The sequence below is a fragment of the Stegodyphus dumicola genome, chromosome 6 (genome assembly GCF_044657685.1).
Source record: "Stegodyphus dumicola isolate Sdum_Otavi_A_Nest chromosome 6, ASM4465768v1".
Classification (NCBI taxonomy): Eukaryota; Metazoa; Arthropoda; class Arachnida; order Araneae; family Eresidae; genus Stegodyphus; species Stegodyphus dumicola.
Window position 1 is genome coordinate 95,112,652 of NC_140773.1, and position 18,503 is coordinate 95,131,154.

The window sequence follows — 18,503 nt, forward strand, 5'->3', positions numbered from 1 at the left end:
CATTGCATTGATTGGCATTACACTAACGTCATTGCTCAGTGTAAGATCTTTTCTACTATAAAAAGTATATTTTTAATTTAGTATTGTAATAAATAATATAGATACAGAAAAACATGTCGGAAACACTGCATATTTTAGTGTTTCTTTTGATTAATTTTTTATTTAAATTTAATTATTATTATTATTACAGCAAAAGAAGTAGTGCGCCGAACCTGCACGAAAAGTCTCCAAATCAACCTGTTTATGGTAGACCACGTGTGCATGTACGAAGGAGGCAATACAGGACACATGTGTTTCTGCGAACGGGACAACTGCAATGGTGTGCTGGCGCTCACAGCGGGGTTCACGGCACCTCTGCTATGTGCCTTTTTGAGTGTGGTATATTTTCTTGTATATTGAGTGTGGTATATTTTATTTGAGTGTGGCTCAACGGCACTCGAGAATACTCTGAAGACATCTTCGGGCAAAAGAGGCATGTTGTTAGCAAAGTTTGTTTACAACTCTGTACAAAATTTTCTTTTTAAGAATTGCGAATGTAATTATTTCTTTAACTCTTGCATCAGCGGCATTTTGAGCTCCTAGCAGTTAGGACGGATGTAGATCTACTTTGTGCAGCAATATGAAGTATTCTCATAAAACCCTCAGTGTGCTAATTCTTGCATGATCCCATTCCAAAAATATAAACAAATATCATTTAGTGATGAACTAGATATTTAAATTCAGACTAAGAACAGTATTGTTATGTAAATGAAGTTTATAAAGTGATATTTAAGATTAATATACATTAAAATGGGGTAAATGCTTTTCAGTGTTGTATGGTAAGTTTGTTTTATGTTGATTATGCGAACAGCTTGGATTCTATTGGTTATATTCAGTTATTCTCATTATACAAAATACTACCTTTTATCAAATTAAAGAATTAATTTTTTTTTCAAATATGATTCAGAATGAAACTTTCGTTTCCTTAACGCACATAAAGATAAACAGCCTAAAATTTTTGTATTGTCCACAAGTCACCCCGTTGTATTTAATAAAAGATACAGAAAAATGACAGTTGTGTGTATCACTAAAACTATTATTTTTGGTTTTGCTATTTGCAGAATTAAAATTTTCTTCTGTGAAGTGATTCTATATTCTTAATTTCGAGATGCTTTGTAATATGTTAGGTCACATCTAAAAAGATATTCAAAGTATACAACAACTTAACAATTTGTTAAGTTTTAAAGCATATGTATTTCTTCTTTTATTCCAATATCAATGCTTTCAGCATACCGAATAATTTTCATACATAAAGACAAAAGTGTGCATTGCATACATTGGTTTTATATAAAAAAAAGTTTTGTATTTATTATTCAAAAATAATACGGATAAATGTTCGATTAATTGCCAAAGTCTCCATTTGAATTCTGCTGGCTAGCTGGATTTTATGGAAATTAAGAGAAAAGATTCTTATTTATATAAAAATATGCTTTCACACCATGCATTACAATTGGTAATTTACAGTAAAGTACGGAAGAAAAGCAGACGGAAGCTGTACTTCCGTCTACCATTTTAACTTTAAATTTCTTTTAATAGTCAATATCTTGAATTTTTCTTATTGTGTGACTCTTGAAAGATTATCTAGACATGTATATAAAAAGGTAAGACTTCCAGAACATTTTATCAGCAGGCAGTAAGTGCGTAGAGGGATCCAAAAAATCAGGAATTGGGCTCCTAAAAGTAATATCATAATATGTTTGGAGCAGCGTCGCGCGTTTTATCTTTTCGATGCTGAAATACCAACAATGCATAAGTAAACAGACAAGTTGAGGGAACAAAAAGACACACGTTCCAATTTCAGGCGAGTACCATAGGTATCGAAGAATAGGAATTCCTGTTTTGGCAAAAATTGGGAAAGCGGGATCAGCGAAACATTGTTACATAACATTGACGACTTATAGATCTAAGTGCATGATTTAAGTTGATCCTTTGATGTGTTGAATTAATACTTTCACAGTAAACTTGCTTTTACTGCGTTTTTTCCGAATTTTATGGTTGTCTGCAGAATTTTACTGCTTTCATGGTGGCTACGTATTGGTTACCAAGAACTAGCGGAACCTTCATTGCTATTCTAAGACTTCTCAACGAACAGATTGTTTGCATCACAAACTTGCTACAACATTCCATAAGTTTCTATTAGGTATTTGCTTAAATGAACATGGAACGTCTTTTTTTACTCATGGCAAACCAAAATATATCTTAATAAATAATCCGATATATCAGAAAACATCTCGCGGTATGATTGGATGAATTGCTGCTCTGTATAAGATAATTTAGATAAACTCCACTTTGGATTATGGTAGATTGGCTATCAATATACATTCTTTTCTGGTTCTCGAATTTTGGGATTCTATCATGTATAACGATTGGATTTCGGGTGCCTGCAATGTTTGGCCAAATGTTTTATTACCTGCAGTTTACAGACAACTAATATGTAATTTTTCCAAAGTTATTTTATTAAAATTTTATTGTAATCACTAGTGATGTAACGAATTATAAAACGTACAAATAATAAAATTGCAACAAATCAAAGCATATACGCTTTGATAACACAAGCGCACATATCACGGTTTAAGCCATAGATGTGATAAACTGCTATGTTGCTTCAAATGCTGCTGATTTCACAAATGTTGATATTTTGTGCCATAAGTAATAACATCATTGTATTTTAAGTGTGACTATTAACACGTGAGTTGATTATGTCTTCTTAATTTTGGTGTTGTTATCTGCATTGTTTTAGTCTTATGCATTCAGATTTGTGTACCAGTTCTAAAATTTGATTGTGGTGAATATTACGTATATATGCGTCTGCTGCCTTACCGTGCAATAAGTGCAATTCATGTTTTATTGGTTGTTGCTGTTTTGATGGGGAACTTGCGTTTTCTATGTATATAAAGCGGAATTCGGAAAGAATGCGGGTTGAAAACAGAATTAACTGCTGTAAATTGATTAAGTGTTGTTACAGTGAAACACCGGTTCTTTGAGGTAGATATGAATACGTAGCTCCCTGAATACTGTACATTAGAAGAGCGAATATTTAGAATTATAGCATTTAAATTTATTCACCGAAAAGTTAATATTTTCAGATTATTTGAGGAATAGACTCGTTGAATATATTTTTCTTTCCTTTTTTTTTCTCATTTTTAGGGAAGAAATATACAAATTTTAATTCGTTTTAAAGTTACCTTTTTAACGACAACAAAAAGTTTGTCTCATCTTAACAATACCTGTAAATTAGATGCTTTGCAATAAGCTATATGTGTAGAAAATAGCCCATCCTAATTAATCAAAATAATCGCCGTTTTCGTCTGCGTAGAACGAATAAAACGTTTTCTTGCGTTACTTTCGTCGATTATTATCAGTGTGGTGCTTTCAACAACGGTGGCTGCAGAATAAAATGCAATTAGAGAGATTTTTTCTATGTGTCGTTATTATTGAACGGCTGCGTTTGGTTGTATGGTAAATATTTTCAACATGACTGCTAAATGAATTGAAGCGGATTGTGAATTATTAAGGAAAGTGACATTTTAATAGAGAACAACAAACTGGTACTTCTTGATTGTGAACCAAAGATAAATTTTGAAACAAAGCATGCACTTAATGTAAATAAAATTGAAATACATTGCTGTGCATTGAAACTGCAACACAGTAACGATCTAAATTGAAAGATAAAATGAGTTTACGGAATAATCCGTGACACGCAAGGTAAATGATTATCAGATACAAGTCTTGCAAATAAAGAACATAGTGATAAGTATTCTTTTATCAATCAGAGACAACCGACTGTATACGGGACGCCTTGAAGTCACAGTGATTCCACATGGTGAGGTGAGGAATGTTATTCTATAAATCATCTATATGAATTTAGAATTGTTGGTGGTAAACTGCAAACGATGCTCATTGTGTGATTACACCTCGCCTGTATTCTGCTCAGCCATAAAACATATAGAGAACAGGCAGAAAAAGAAACTGTTCGTGTTGAGTACATATAAACTTTGGACAATACAGACACTTTGAGAATAAAAACTATCTTGCCGAAAAGATGTAAGAAGATATTCTGTGATAAGGCAGGATTTCAACGTTTAAATTGTCTGTTGAATACTGTTGACTATTCATAATCTTGTACTTCAGAAAAGGAAAGAATGTGACTCAAACCACCAAGCTTGAGGTAGACCAAGCATGGTGCTATGCAGTGTAACGTCTTATATGCTGTTCTCCACGATATCCCGTAAATAAGGATTTGGGTGTAATGGTAGAGGCCACAAAGTGTAAGGTCATCTAAAAAAAACTATTCCCATTCATCATCCGGCTCTGACGTCTCTGATGTAGGATCAAATGATGTTTGAGGATAAAGAGTGAGAGTTAAGGGCCCTCGTTACAACAATCGTCGAAGATCGGTATTCGCAGAATCTCTTGTTTTCTCTGTGCTCCCTTGAGGCGTCAGAGCTGAGGAAACATCTCTGCCGTTCGGTGTACTTGCTTGTTTTTTGTATCCGAAATGTGCATTAAAATTTCAGATTTCTAATGGCGACGGGTAGAATTTTCATCTGTCGTCATTCACATGTAACTGCAGTAATTTTCTACGAACACTTACTAAAGTATCACGATTTGGCAAAACATCTTCTCTTAGTCAACATTTTTTTCTTTTTCATATATCGTCTATTGATTGTAAGTTCCTCTTCTTCTGCATAAGGCCATATTTGCCTATAAATAGCAAATATTAGTTCGATTTCCTAGTAAAATGTAGGACGAATTGCTTGCTGAGACCTTTTTTTATATTGCTGAATTATGGTTTTGCCATATTTGAACATGTGTCACATGTATTGACACTAAATATTGCTTCTTCCAGGATAAGCTGTTTATTTCGTAAAAGTCTAGCCGACCTCATAGTCACTTTCACAGTGTTGCAGTTCCACGGAACAGCAGTGAATTTTAAATTTCTAAAATGGAATTTTTTCTTCAATTCAGAATAATAATAAATCCCAATAAATCAGCTGATGTGTAAAAGACGTTTAATTTGTTACTTGTACTTATGTATGACAACATTTTGTATTGAACAATGCCATAAAGATAACATAACTTCCAATAATTTTGAAATATGCACAAATTGTTTATTGTATTCCTAATTAGAATATAATTTGCATCCATTTCGTTCTATGCACCATTTTATTCTCAGTATCCATTCATTAATAATATATTTATTTAATAAGCTATATTACATATTAATTTACGAAATACGATAACGTACATATTAGTCTATATAATAAAATAAATTATTTTTATTTTAATTTGCTAGGGTAAATCAGAAATAGAGCAAAAAAAGTTAAAATATGCAAATATTTTATTTGACACATTATATATAAATTTTTATTATTAGGGTAAGAAAAAAATACACGTTGTTTGTAAATGTTTATAATAAATAATTTAATGAAGTGATATTTTTATAATGAATTCAAAAGGTTAAAAGAATAAACTATCAAAATTGACCCAGTCGTTTTTTAAAATAAATAATAAATGTTTACAAACTAAGCATTAAATTTGACAAATACTGACCAACTGAAGGTCGAAATGCATAAGATCTAAATGCTTAACTGTTATTTTGTTTTATTCTATATTTTTGTAGCATTATATGTGTAATGGAAATCGACTTATATGAAAAACGCATTAGTTAGGAAAATTAATTCTTCATGAGAAATATAATGAGACAAAGTCACTTTATTACTTTTAATTGTTTTAATAAAAAAAATTAGCAAATCCTTTGGGCTTTTAGATAATAACAAGGATGCTTGCAGCAAATTATTGCAAAAGTGAAATTCCACAAATCTATGCAAGAGTACAATTTCTTAAGTTTTTGGAATGATTAATTTTTTCTATGTAACTTTTACAGATCTATTTAATTTTGTAAATGTTTAAGAATTCATTATAAAAACAACAGAATATGTATTCCAAAGTTCCATATAAATTTTATATGTGCATATATTTGTGCATACATTATTATTATTATTTAGTAGTTGTTGCTAAAATTTTAACAAGTCATAATATAAGTTTAAAACTCGCTAGTACGGATAGGAAATCACATTGGGAAAATACAGTCAGTCTTATAATCTAGATTGAAAGATCTCTTAACTGAATGTTTTATTTGAAAACGTATTTCATACATAAATAAAAAATATTTATTATAATATATTTTCTCTTCGTCCGACACTTTTATTATGTACTTAAAAGTATGATAATATAGAAAGATTTTTGATTCTACTAAATAAGGAATATTTACATCGTGATTATTATGTAGTTTTGTGATAATTGTGTGTACTTTTATTGAATTGTTATTTATGTTTAAGCTTTACTTACAAATTGTATTTTTTATTTATGTGTTATATTGAAATTTTACTATATACAATTATTAATTCTGTATTATATAAATAATATATAATAATATTATTGCCCATTTTTTGCCGTTTTGTCGAAAACTGCTCTGTATTTTAAATTAATATACGCACACTGTAAGCTACTTCATTATCATATAAGAATTTAAAACTGAAACATATCTTTAAAATTTATTTTCCTCAAAACATTTCTATATGCTTTTTATTTTATTGCATAAAATAGTATGTTAGTGGCTATTAATATAAAATTATACTATACAGTACAGCATACAAAAGTCTTGCCAAATTCAAAATATACGTCGGGAACAAACGATAAACAAATAAACCATTTTAGCAATAATTATATATTTTTAGCTTTCTGGAGATATTATTGTAGTATTTTTTAACAAGCAATTTTTTAAGTATTAAAAGTTGTAAATAACGAATGTTCTTTTTTGTAAATGTGTGTAAATTCATATCTTTCTTCTGTGAAAATTTTAATTAGTTTTAACCCATTAATGGATTACTGCGTTAAATTCCGAGATTTTCTAGTTTTGCTGTGGAAATATGTAGTTTACCTCTTTAAGCCATTTGTTTAAACTCAAAGTTTTAATAATTGTATAAAAGCTTTCAAATTATTATTAGTTTGTAAAACAAATCATAATGTAATAATTTTTTAATTTCATAGAGTCTTAGATTTATCAGATTTGTTTTATATACTTGGAAATTTTAACTTAAAATCTTCAATTTTTTATGTTTATAAATGTTAGAGGTAAAAGAGCTGACAAAATTGTTTTTGATACATAATTTATCCGTGTTCTTAATTCGGTATTAATAGAAAAATCGCAAAATATTTTCTGAATGGTTCATAACTTTTAACATAAGCATTTTATTTTAAATTTTAGATCTTTTCTTTTTAGAAGTTACAGACTCTAACTGACATTGTAAAAAGAATGCTCTTCTGAATAGTCTATGCAACCTCAATTTTTTGAATTTATAAGAATGAATATTTTTTCTGAAATTATTTCTTCTGATTATATTTTTTTATAATTGTATTCCCTGTAAATATAAATGAATTGTATTTTCATGTATTCATTCATTGTATTTGGTCTGTTGGTTTTGAATGCATGTTATAGACCCAAATATAAAACAGCTTTGCTTATGCGATGACCCTATGTTCTTGAAGGCGACAAGGATAACATAAGCGGGTGTCATATAAGTAAACTTGATTTGTTGAAGGTGTGCTACAAGAAAGAGACTTAGTAAATGCAAAATAAATATTAAGTACGACTCCTTACCATAAAAGTTAATGGATAAATGATAAATTAACATATTTTTTAATTATTAGATTACACAAATGAGACGTATATTTTTCAACAGAGTTAAGCATTAGATATAATTTAGTCTTATATTTGGGCCAATATAGTAGTTATGAAAGTATATAGTCAGTCTTATATTTGGGCCGTTACATTAGTTATAAAAACAGTGAATGTAATTTTATGACGATATTATACGAGTATTAAATTATAACTAAATTAGAATTTTATACCCATAATCGTGAAAACAGTATATTTTAAAACATTTTAGAATGTTGTTAAATAACAGAGTTATAATATTATTCATTAAAATTATTATCAAATGCACAATAAAGAAAATAAATATGATATCAAGTAATGAACAGTCAATTATCACGTATCAATTTTACGTTATTTTTACGTCTCAATTTTTTGATAAATTTCATATGTAAATTAAAATTGAGCTTATATTTGAAATTTGTAGTTGTTATTTAAAATCAAAATATTTTAGGCTATTATAAAATATTTAAATACTTTATTAAAAATTTGGAAAGTTTAATAGCATTTTTCAAAAACTTCTTCAAAATATATATGTAATATTAAATTAATATTTTGGACTGAGGAAATTAAATTAAGAGTGTGTAATGACTGGAATGTGAAAGTGTTTCTCAGATTTTAGTAAGAAATTTTCAAAATAAGTACTTTCTAACCGAAATGAATTCGGGTACTAATTTGCGCTAAGATAAATAAAGACGTTTATAGCTTTGTAAAAAAAACATTTTGTAATAGTTTCATGTGTAAATTGAATACATATTTAGTAAAACATGAAATTTTAAGAAATTTAATACATTATAAATTTAAATTAAAGTATTATATGCATTTATATAAAATAAAATGTGAATGCTTTAAAGTTGATTTAATGATAATTAAAATATATAATTATTAAAGCATGTTTACATTGAGATATAATTGTAGAAGTTCTGTGTTCTCTGAATTTTGCAAATAAATTACGTGCATTTGAATACATAAAATTTAAATACCTAAAAGATATTAATGCGCATAAATTAATTTGAACATTTCCACATTTGGATCATTTAATTTTTGTCCTTAATTTAAATTAAAATGAAAAATTTACTTAAGGGCTATTTTACATGAGCTAAGTGAAATTAGTATTTAAGTTTTAAACACGTTTTCTCTGATTGCTTATGTTCTTGTTTTTTAGAAAGTTAATGATTTTGATTATTTGAATTAGTAATGATCTTTGCACTCTATATAGTTAGTTGAATTCATCCAATTTTAATAAAACTTCCATCTGCTATTTGTGGAATTAAACTAACTGTATAAGTTGTTACTCTTTAAGAAAATTTAGAATTAGCTAACTTAGTGGAAAATGTGACAGTTGTTTCTGATTTCGCACTTCCTTTTTGATTTAGGTGTTGCTTTTCGAATTTCACTGATAGTTGCCTTAGCTTCGTGCATTACTGTACTAGTGATTTTCTAGTTACAGTGTAAAAGCTTCCATTTGTGGAAATTCTGACATATGATCTATGCACTTAACAAATAGTTTAACTAGAATATCATGAGAAAGTTGGGTTTTGGCAGAATGAAAGTTCTGTGTAATTGTGCACCGTGTTTCCTATGCAAGCGTTATAAATTGCACTACGGGCTGCAGATAAAATATTTCTTCATTATCAGATTATTTATTCTCCTTATCGTAATATCAGCATTATCTTTTCAATTAACAAAAGCTTCACATTTAGCATAACTGTTACGAATGAAAACACTTTTTTTTTATTTTAATGCTTATTTATTGTCTTTTAGATTTCAACTATTAAAACGCAGGATTACTAAATTGGAACAAGAGTGAATAAAAGTATTCTTGCACGGAGAATGTTAGAAATTATCATCGTATTCTTCCATAAACAAATCTACAAACACGAAATATATTTCTCTCCACTTTCGTGGAGGGGCTTACTGACATATTACGTTGTTTATTATCTTTTCAATTCTGGCAAATCTTCTAACACAACAGAATAGCAAGCCTCTATTCTTCATAAGCAGTAGAGTAGCAAGCTTCTATTCGGCTTAAGTGTTTTCACATTTCTCCTCAGCTGTGTTTGGGATTCTCTCTGTAATGAGACGAATTTCACCGAACGTCGAATTCATTTACTCCAAACAATAATACATCCAAATATTTGCTATGGTTGCAGTAAATAATGTTTATAAATAAGAAACTCAGGATATTTTAAATAGCATTATATTTCCAATGTGGCTACATAGCAAAAACACTAAATATGAAACTAGCCTTTTTACTTAAGCTTATTTTTTGTTAGTGAGACTAATTCCAGTCCAGTTATTTCCAACACTTTCAATGTTGTAATGAGTTAGTTTCATATTTTATTATTGTTTTAGTCAATAGATGGCCTTACTTTTGTTTTCGTTTCATTTCCACATGGTGGGTTTTTTTCTGCTAAACTTAATTGTTTGCTGCTCCGATTTTCCAAATATTTTACTCCCAAAGAAGAGCCGTTGAAAATCGATACTATTTTATTAAAAATCTACTTCGGTTTAAGTTAATTTTTGTCTAATTTTAATCTATATTAGTTATTTGAAAGTATGTTATGGATTAAAGATACTTCCTATGGATGAAATTACATGAAAAATGAAAATTTAAGAACGTGAATTTAAGCTTTCATTATTTGAAAATTTCTATATAAAAGGATCCAAATTTTCCAAAAGTGATTATTCATTCAGTTCTAAATATTTTGTTCGATAGTTAATATATTCTTACACAGATAATATCCACCTTACGAAAGGGTTACGTTTCCGAAAGACCGTTTGTACGGCGAATTTATTCATAAAATATTACTGCGTTCATAAAATGTTGTTATGTTAGGACTTATCTCACTTATCTGACAGTAACATCAGAACAAGCCCACAAAATTCATCGTGACAAAGAGGGCAAGATTGCGCGCAAAAGCTTTGAGCACCATACAAGTGACAGTAAGACTTCGGTCAGTTCCGCCCGTAATTTTGATGGAGAGCACCCCGGGAGGGAACGAGTCCGAGAATCTCCCCTCCCTTTTCTCTTATGACCAACATCTCGAGATGCCTTTCGGGTCGCCGCGTATTTAGAGTGTCCCCATGATACACAGACACTGTACATTAACAAACATCTCTGGCGCCTTTGAGCCCGGGCCTTTCGGTGTGGCAGTTAGCGGCGCTAACGACTATCTTAGTTGGATGGCAAGCGAAGATATTGATAGCTGATTTGAAGAAGCTTCTCGATAAATTAACCTGCTTATATTTATGTTATTATGTATTTAAAGTTATTTATTTATGTATTAAAGTATGCAAGTAAACTAAACTATCTCTTTTGAGTAAATAAAAATGTATCGTAAATTTTCAGTAACTATTATACATTTTTTTTTAATTTTTAATTTTAAGATCGTACTGGGCTTAAATTAGAAGGAATTTTTTTTTATCATCCGCACTTTTCTATTTTTAACATCTTATTGTTGTTTGACTTCTGAATCAGTATCTTATTGCAGCTAAAATTGTGAGCGGTTTAAACCTGAAGTAATATAATATATAGATATGTACCTTTTCTAATTAGATGACTTTAGTTAAGTATACTAAAATATTATGTGTTTATATATATATATGTATATAAAACCCGGGGGGTAAATTTTAATGGAGAGCACCCCGGGGGAGGACGGGTCCAAGGGTCTTCCACCTCTAATCCCTTACTACCAACCTCTCGAGAGGACTTTCAGCTCGCCATATATTTAAAGTGCCCCATGCCGCCAAGACACTATACATTTACAAACATCCATGCCTTCTCCGGGATTCGAACCCGGGACCTTCGGTGCCGCAGTATTGTATGGCCACCACCTGTGTCGTCTGGGCAGCTCACAAAATGTATTGCTACGCATATCTCCTAAGGATATACGAGAGATAAAAGCTATAATAACATCAAATAAATCATTAGAAATTATAAAATAAATAAATAATGCATTTAAAGTCTTAAATGCAGTGTATTATAAATAGAAAATTAGAAGTAAATAAAGAATAATTTTACTATACACTGCGTACCTTAGATTGTCGTCTTTAAGGCAGTCGCGGATGCCATGTGGCTAGAAAACCTCTACTTATCTAGGGGATGAATTAACGTGTGGCACACTTTCTGAAGACTCATCGACGAGTAAAGGGGGATATTTGTGATGTGGGAACTGCATAAAAGAAAAACATCTGATCACATGACTTCCTTGTACGGAATATTAAATTATGCGCAATTTTTCTTGCATTTAATTTAAACTTATCGGGTTGAATTAAATCTACTTCGTCGACAGCGCATAAACCACAATAGAGTAAATTCACTAGATTTGTTTAGCATAGCGACACTCTGGCGCTAGGTTCACTTAGTATTTCGTTCATATTAAAACTTTATGACTTACGTTTTTCTGGTCATTAACTACTATAGAGTTTTCGCCAGTAGATCGCATTAAATCAAACTAGCCAAAGATATTTCCAAATAAATGGTACTAGGAAAGTACCAACACCCGTGGGCGAAGAAAATTCAGCTGCGTGAGCAGGCATATCTTAATACTTACGAAAGGAGGCGTTCATCATAAAAATTGTGCAGTGATAAACAATGACATTAAATTGAAGCATGCAGGCAGGTGCAGTGAGTTATATGGCAAATGCAGATGGTGAGTGCAATACATCTAATAAGAGTGCAGGATAAGCAGTAGTGAGATGTCATGAAAATGGCGCGAAGATAGTTTGAAGCTGTGAATGGCATAAGAGTTCAAAGTCCTTCAGAAGTATGCAGTAGCTAGATAGTACGTAAAAAGTTTAAAAGTTCGTAGTAATTCGATAAAGTAAAAATTCATCACAAATAATACGATAAAGTAAAAATTCATCACAAAATAATTAAAAAATGAAATAGTAACATAAAAATCATGAATAAGAAAAGTTTCTTGATTAACATAAGATGCAACACAAATAATAGGATTTTCAGAGTTCAAGTAAATTTTAAAATTAAAATTTACAATTTCAGAGTTCAAGTAAATTTTAAAATTAAAATTTACAAGTTACCACCATGACAAATTGGGATGAATTATCCTTGGGTTGAGTTTTGGTTTTTTGCCGATAATAGGATAGATTGCCATGTAAGCTGCATTTGCTTTTTAAGATGTAAGAAATATGATCTTTGAAGTTGAGAGACTTATCTATGTAAACACCTAAATATTTACAGGAATTAGCTACAGGGACTAGAGTTCTATTGTTGTACTTTTCCAGATAATCTTTAATATATTGATATTGTTTTATGACACCTTTCGCATTGAAATAGACAATTTTTAAAAAGCTATTGGTAGCTGAAATCATCGCATTAATATTGCTATGAGGTCTAAAAGTCATAGTGAAATATTCAATTGCGGTCATTCCGACGTCGAGTTTACCCATGATGTTTTTTGCTTTTTTAAATTCTGTAAAGAATTCTTTCGCTTTTAGGAGTTGGATTTTTATCCACTCAAAAAATTAAACTTCTTTAGTTTCGCTCTCTTGTTTATTTTTGTTTTCCTTTTGGGTTGTCCAGCTCGGTTGATTTTTAGTATTTTCGTTTTCCGTAGCTCCAGGGAGGGTTCTTTATTTAATTGAAATTGTTCCTGTTCCTGCTGTTTCTCGTTCTGATTGCTCTTATTGAAGACTCTTTTGGGTAGGTTATCCGGATGGTATTTACATTCCTTCGAGTTGCACGGGTTGCAATCGCCGCACAGAACGCAGAGCGCTGGTAGTTCGTCCTTGTTCTTCTTACAGGTGTAAGTTTCGTGCAGCTCGGCGCATTTAAGACACCTAGGTTTGTAATGACATAGATCTCGAGTGTGTCCGTATCTCTGGCACCTGTGGCATTGCACAGGGCCAGGTCTGGATTTGTAAGCACGGACTATGACATCTAATCCACGAAGTTGCTTTATTTGGTAGATTTGTTTACCCTTTTCCTTTCTTTTGACCTCGACTAAGAATATAGGTAATTTAACAATTTTTCCATCTCGGAATCTTTCGAGCTGACGTATGTTTTCTACAGGAATTCCGTGTTCAGTGAGTTCTTTGTGAATTATTTCCATATTGGAGTTTCTAGGCAGCTTCTTAATTACTACTTTGATTGGTTTTTCGGAATTAATTTTGTATGTGTGGAATTGCACATCTCGTTTGGCCAGAAACGCCGTGCGATAGTCATCTTTATCCCAGTCTTTGATATTGAGTGTATCTCGTGTGAGATTGCCTTTGACTTTTTTACTCCTAAATTTTCAATTTTCTCTTTTAACGCATCCCAGTTGGCTGTAAAATCTGAGAGAACAATTGGGGGAATATGTCCAGTGCTATTTTTGACGAGAGTAAATCCTGCGGACTCTGAGTTTGATTCCTGCTTCGTGCTGTTACAGTCCTGTAGGTCATTGAACGTATTTTTATGTACGGGTAGTTCAGCAACCGATGATTTCAATGCGTTCGTTTATGCGTGATACGAGGGGTTTTAAACCCGTCGCTCTCCGTAGTAATTTTCTTTTTCTTATTCTCGATATTATTTGCATCGCTTTTTTGTGTTTGATTAGATGCTTTTGCGTTTAATATAGCATCGCTTTCGTTATTATTTTCCGAAATGGAATTGTTTGTTTGATTTTTATGCATGACGGCCAGATTTAAGAGTGCGTCGTAATCCTGAATGATGCGTTCAAGTTCCGCTACACGTTTGAGATAATCGCTAGTTTTGTTTTCAACTGAGTTGAATTTAAGGAGATCAGCAATAGCTTGCTTTCTTAGGGTTGTGTAAGAATTGACATTGGGTGGGCGATTAGCTCTCTCTAAGTGTATATTAATCGTACCGAAGGCTTGTTCGGCGGCTGAGATTTCATTATCGAAGTTTGCTGATTGCTGACACTCACTCATACTTCACCGAGGTAAAGCATAACGAGAAAATCAAAAGGCAAAAATAGCTAACCAAAATCCAGAGCAGCAGCTTCGGCGAAATACCGGAAGGCGTATTCCAAAGAAAAGCAATAATATCCAAATGGATGCGCAACCGATGCGTTGAAAAACCCGATCTGGACGCGATTAAAAAGGCAATCAGCTCAAAGCAAATTCCTACTCAGAATCATCATATTATAACTCAGAATGCACAAAATTTATATCATTTGAAGAATTATCTAATCGTTGCCACATGTTCTGTTCAAATACTATAATAAAGTTAGAACGATTTATAAAAGAAATTAAGCAAACAAAACAAAAAAGAAACAGTTTTTCCAAGACGATTGAGTATTTCTCATTGAATTAATTCAGTCCCCACTTCGCGACAAGGCAAAAAACATAAGAACTCAAAATATCTGTATTAAAAATTACGAAGTAAATCTAAAACACTTATTTCATCGAAAAAATTCCAGAAAGGATTAAGCATGATTTAATTCGCAATAATAAATGAATGCGTTATCTTTGTTATTGCAAAGCTTAGTCTCTCTAGATTGCCAACAAATCTACTATTCTGCTGTTTCAAATGTAAACAAATATGTCCGCCATGTTATTTAAAACTTAACCGCACTTAAACAGCTTTTAAATTGCTGATAATTGTACAAATATTGCTTCCAGATTTACGAAAGGCATAAAAACCTTAACCGGAAGATAAGAACAGCATAATTCAATCATTTTAAAAGTAAAATATGTACAATTTACAAACATATAAGAGTAAAGAAACCGAGATCACTGAGCCGAGTAACAGAGTGGATATATATATATATATAAATATTTATATACGTTTGTTGCGGCCGATTGCAACCAAAATACGAGGTGCACATCTACATGTTATAGCAGTTCTATATTCAAAATTTCAACGTTCTGAGGCTACTCGTTTTTGAGTTATGCGAGATACGTACGTACGTTCGTACAGACGCCACGAAAAATTCTCTTCAGAATTAATTTTAAAGCAGTTTTATAATTTTTTTGGAAGAAAAGAGTCTTTTATTCCGTCCTTACGCACAGATGTCACGCAAAAACGTCGTTAAATAACATTCGATAGCGGTCAAAATGGATATTTTTGTTGAAATATGCTACATGAAACTTTTCGGGATTACAATACTTCCCTTTTACTTCGTACAAGGAAGTAAAAAGGAGTTCATATATTCCGATTTCTGAAGTGTCTTTCTTAAGAAAGCGTCTAAACTTATCTGAACAGGCTTCCGTTTTCTTCGTCGTAAATATGACGATAGAACTGTATGGCTTCGTGCGGAACAGACTTTAGTAAACCTCTCAGAATTTGCGTCTTAGTTTTTCAAAAACATGAGGCTTTCTTCAGTCATTGAAAACGCTACTGCCGTTAACTTTGTATCAAACCTTTCAACTGGTACAGGCTCTTCCTCTTTTTTGTATTGCTCTCCGAGATGCAGTTCTTCGAAATTCTTCTCTTGCGAGTTTAGAAGAATTTGACTACTAATATGAATAACACTCGCACACACTTCTTTTCATAATATTGATTAAAGCCATTATAGTTATGAACAAGATAGAGGCACATACTTTGCCAAACGCCATGCATTTGTGTATCTGTTACAGCTTGCCTTGCATTATGGATGTTCTATGCACAGTTATTAATATTGTAGTCCTTCCAAAAGCGCTGTAAAATGACTAAAGTCTTCGAAAAAGTGAAAAAAAATTCTTTGATAATAATTTGTTTCTGTGAAAGTTCGTAAAGAGGGAAGCGTCTGCGTGTATATATATAAAAACATTTCTCTTCCTGATGGATATTCAAAGCAAATAATCAAAGCAGATATGTATGTACATGTAAGACATAAAAGAAAACTATTAAATTTAATTTGGCAGTAGTATTTCTTATTCCCCATTTTAATTTAGGTATATCTTCTTTCTGTTATAAAAGTAGAAACTTTTTATAATATTGTTTATAATAACTTTCTAGACAGCGTTTTTTCAAATTAATCCGTTTTGTGTTTCCTATGTAAATGTTCTACAATGCAAATGGCTCTCAGCCAATCAGATTAAAGAGATTTTTTACTTTAATCTCAAGGGCCCATCCGGAGAAAGAATGAGTGTAAATTTTCTGTCCCTTCATAGGAGGCAGTAGTGGCCCACCTATTAGGTGCCTTTATAATAAAGTGACCAACGTTTCCAAACTTGGTAGTGGCCAACACATCTTATGGCTGGTGTACGGCACTCCAAATAAATTTTAAAAAACCTTCTAACTATGCAACTACTCTTCTCCAAGTTATTACAACAGAAAGAATCATCGCGAATAGATTGCAACTATTTTCAAATCATTCCATTATATATAGTACGCATGTATTTGCTTTGAAATATCTTGAATTTAAGGAAAGTATTTGTTATTTTGCTTCTCTGAAAACTGACAAAACCCAGCTCTCAAGTTTTTAGAAATGCCCTCCATTCAGTCCTATATATTGGAGTTATATACTACATGCAAACATATATATATATGTATTTACATAAATATTATATTGTGTATATATTTCTGTCTCTCTAAGATTTAACTTTGAGGATTGTTTGATAACTTTTAAACTTTTTCAAGCTGTGAGAAGAAAGTGGGAGAATTCCTTCTCCCTTACATAATAGAGGATGTTATTTATTAAATCTGAGATATAAAATGCCGGTATTATTCGGTGAGAAAGTTTTGTAAATACCAGAGATTAATAAAATTGATTTTATATAGCTTTGGAGTTGTTCTTTTCTCCTATGTCTTCCACTGCCGTATTTTATTAATACATTACCTCAATAAACACGGAAAATCGAAGCAGTTCTTGGAAGACATTTTTCACATCACTGAATTTCGAAAAATAATGAAGAATAACTAGCTGTGATTTCGCAGTCTTTTAATGGTTCATAACAATGAAGCAGTAAATGTAATTTAAGATTCACTCAAACAAATATAAAGTAGGATTTAGTGATTGAACTTCAAGTATTATTTTTAGTTAAGTTTAACAGAAATTCTGAAAATTAATTTGATGATCTCAGTTTCTTGTGTGTGCATTGTGTTAACATTTATAAATAATTGAAAAACCGAACAAAAATAATTTATAAAGTAATTAAATTAATAAGAAATAGGTAAGTAATAAATTAAAATTTCGTAAGAATTAAGTGAAATAATAAAGTAAAAGGAAAGTGAGTAAATTAATAATAAATTAAAAGTAGTATCATAAAAATTAAGTGAAATAATAAAACAAATAAAAAGGAAATAAATCAGTAGTAACAAGGCATGGTACCTAGATTAAAAGTAAAATCGGATAAAACTGCATTTTTATCTTGATTCGTTTAAACGCAGCTTTAATAGGTGAATACAGATCAAGGGCTTCTTAATCCGACAGGTACAACCTCAAAACGTCCTCTTCCCGATGGAACGCATTTCGCTATGAGGATTTTCTTTTCAGATGTTCTAATTTTACTGCGTATTTTGCCCTTTTAACAGGGAAACTAAGGCACACATTCAGTGCTATCAGTTGTTTAGGAAAATACCGGTGCTATTCTTATTTGGAGCTTCAGTGCGCTCCAGGTGGAAGTATAATTTATCTTAAAAGGTGAAAGGCAGCAGATCCGGCCTCCTTGAGCTCTTGCTGAATTGAATGCCTGATTTTAACAAGCTTTCTCTCGGTATCGAAAAAAAATTTGTACTTTCTAAGTATTAAAATATTCTTCTTTGTGGAAACCTAAACTCTGGAAAAAACGCAACTGAAATTCAGATTCTTTGTTGTAAATAATTATTAGAACTGTTCATAGCAGAAATGAAGAAATA

At 31.2% G+C, this 18,503-nt stretch overlaps 1 protein-coding gene across 1 annotated transcript in view; it reads left to right on the forward strand.

The window, feature by feature from the left end:
* The window catches only part of LOC118187393 (UPAR/Ly6 domain-containing protein qvr-like), a 143,897-nt gene extending 126,472 nt beyond the window's left edge, over positions 1-17,425 (forward strand). The window contains exon 4 of the mRNA XM_035357604.2: positions 191-17,425. Within this exon, the coding sequence (XP_035213495.1) occupies positions 191-399 (209 nt within the window). The 3' untranslated portion in view covers positions 400-17,425. The remainder of the gene's footprint in view (positions 1-190) is intronic.
* Positions 17,426-18,503: the final 1,078 nt, after the last annotated feature.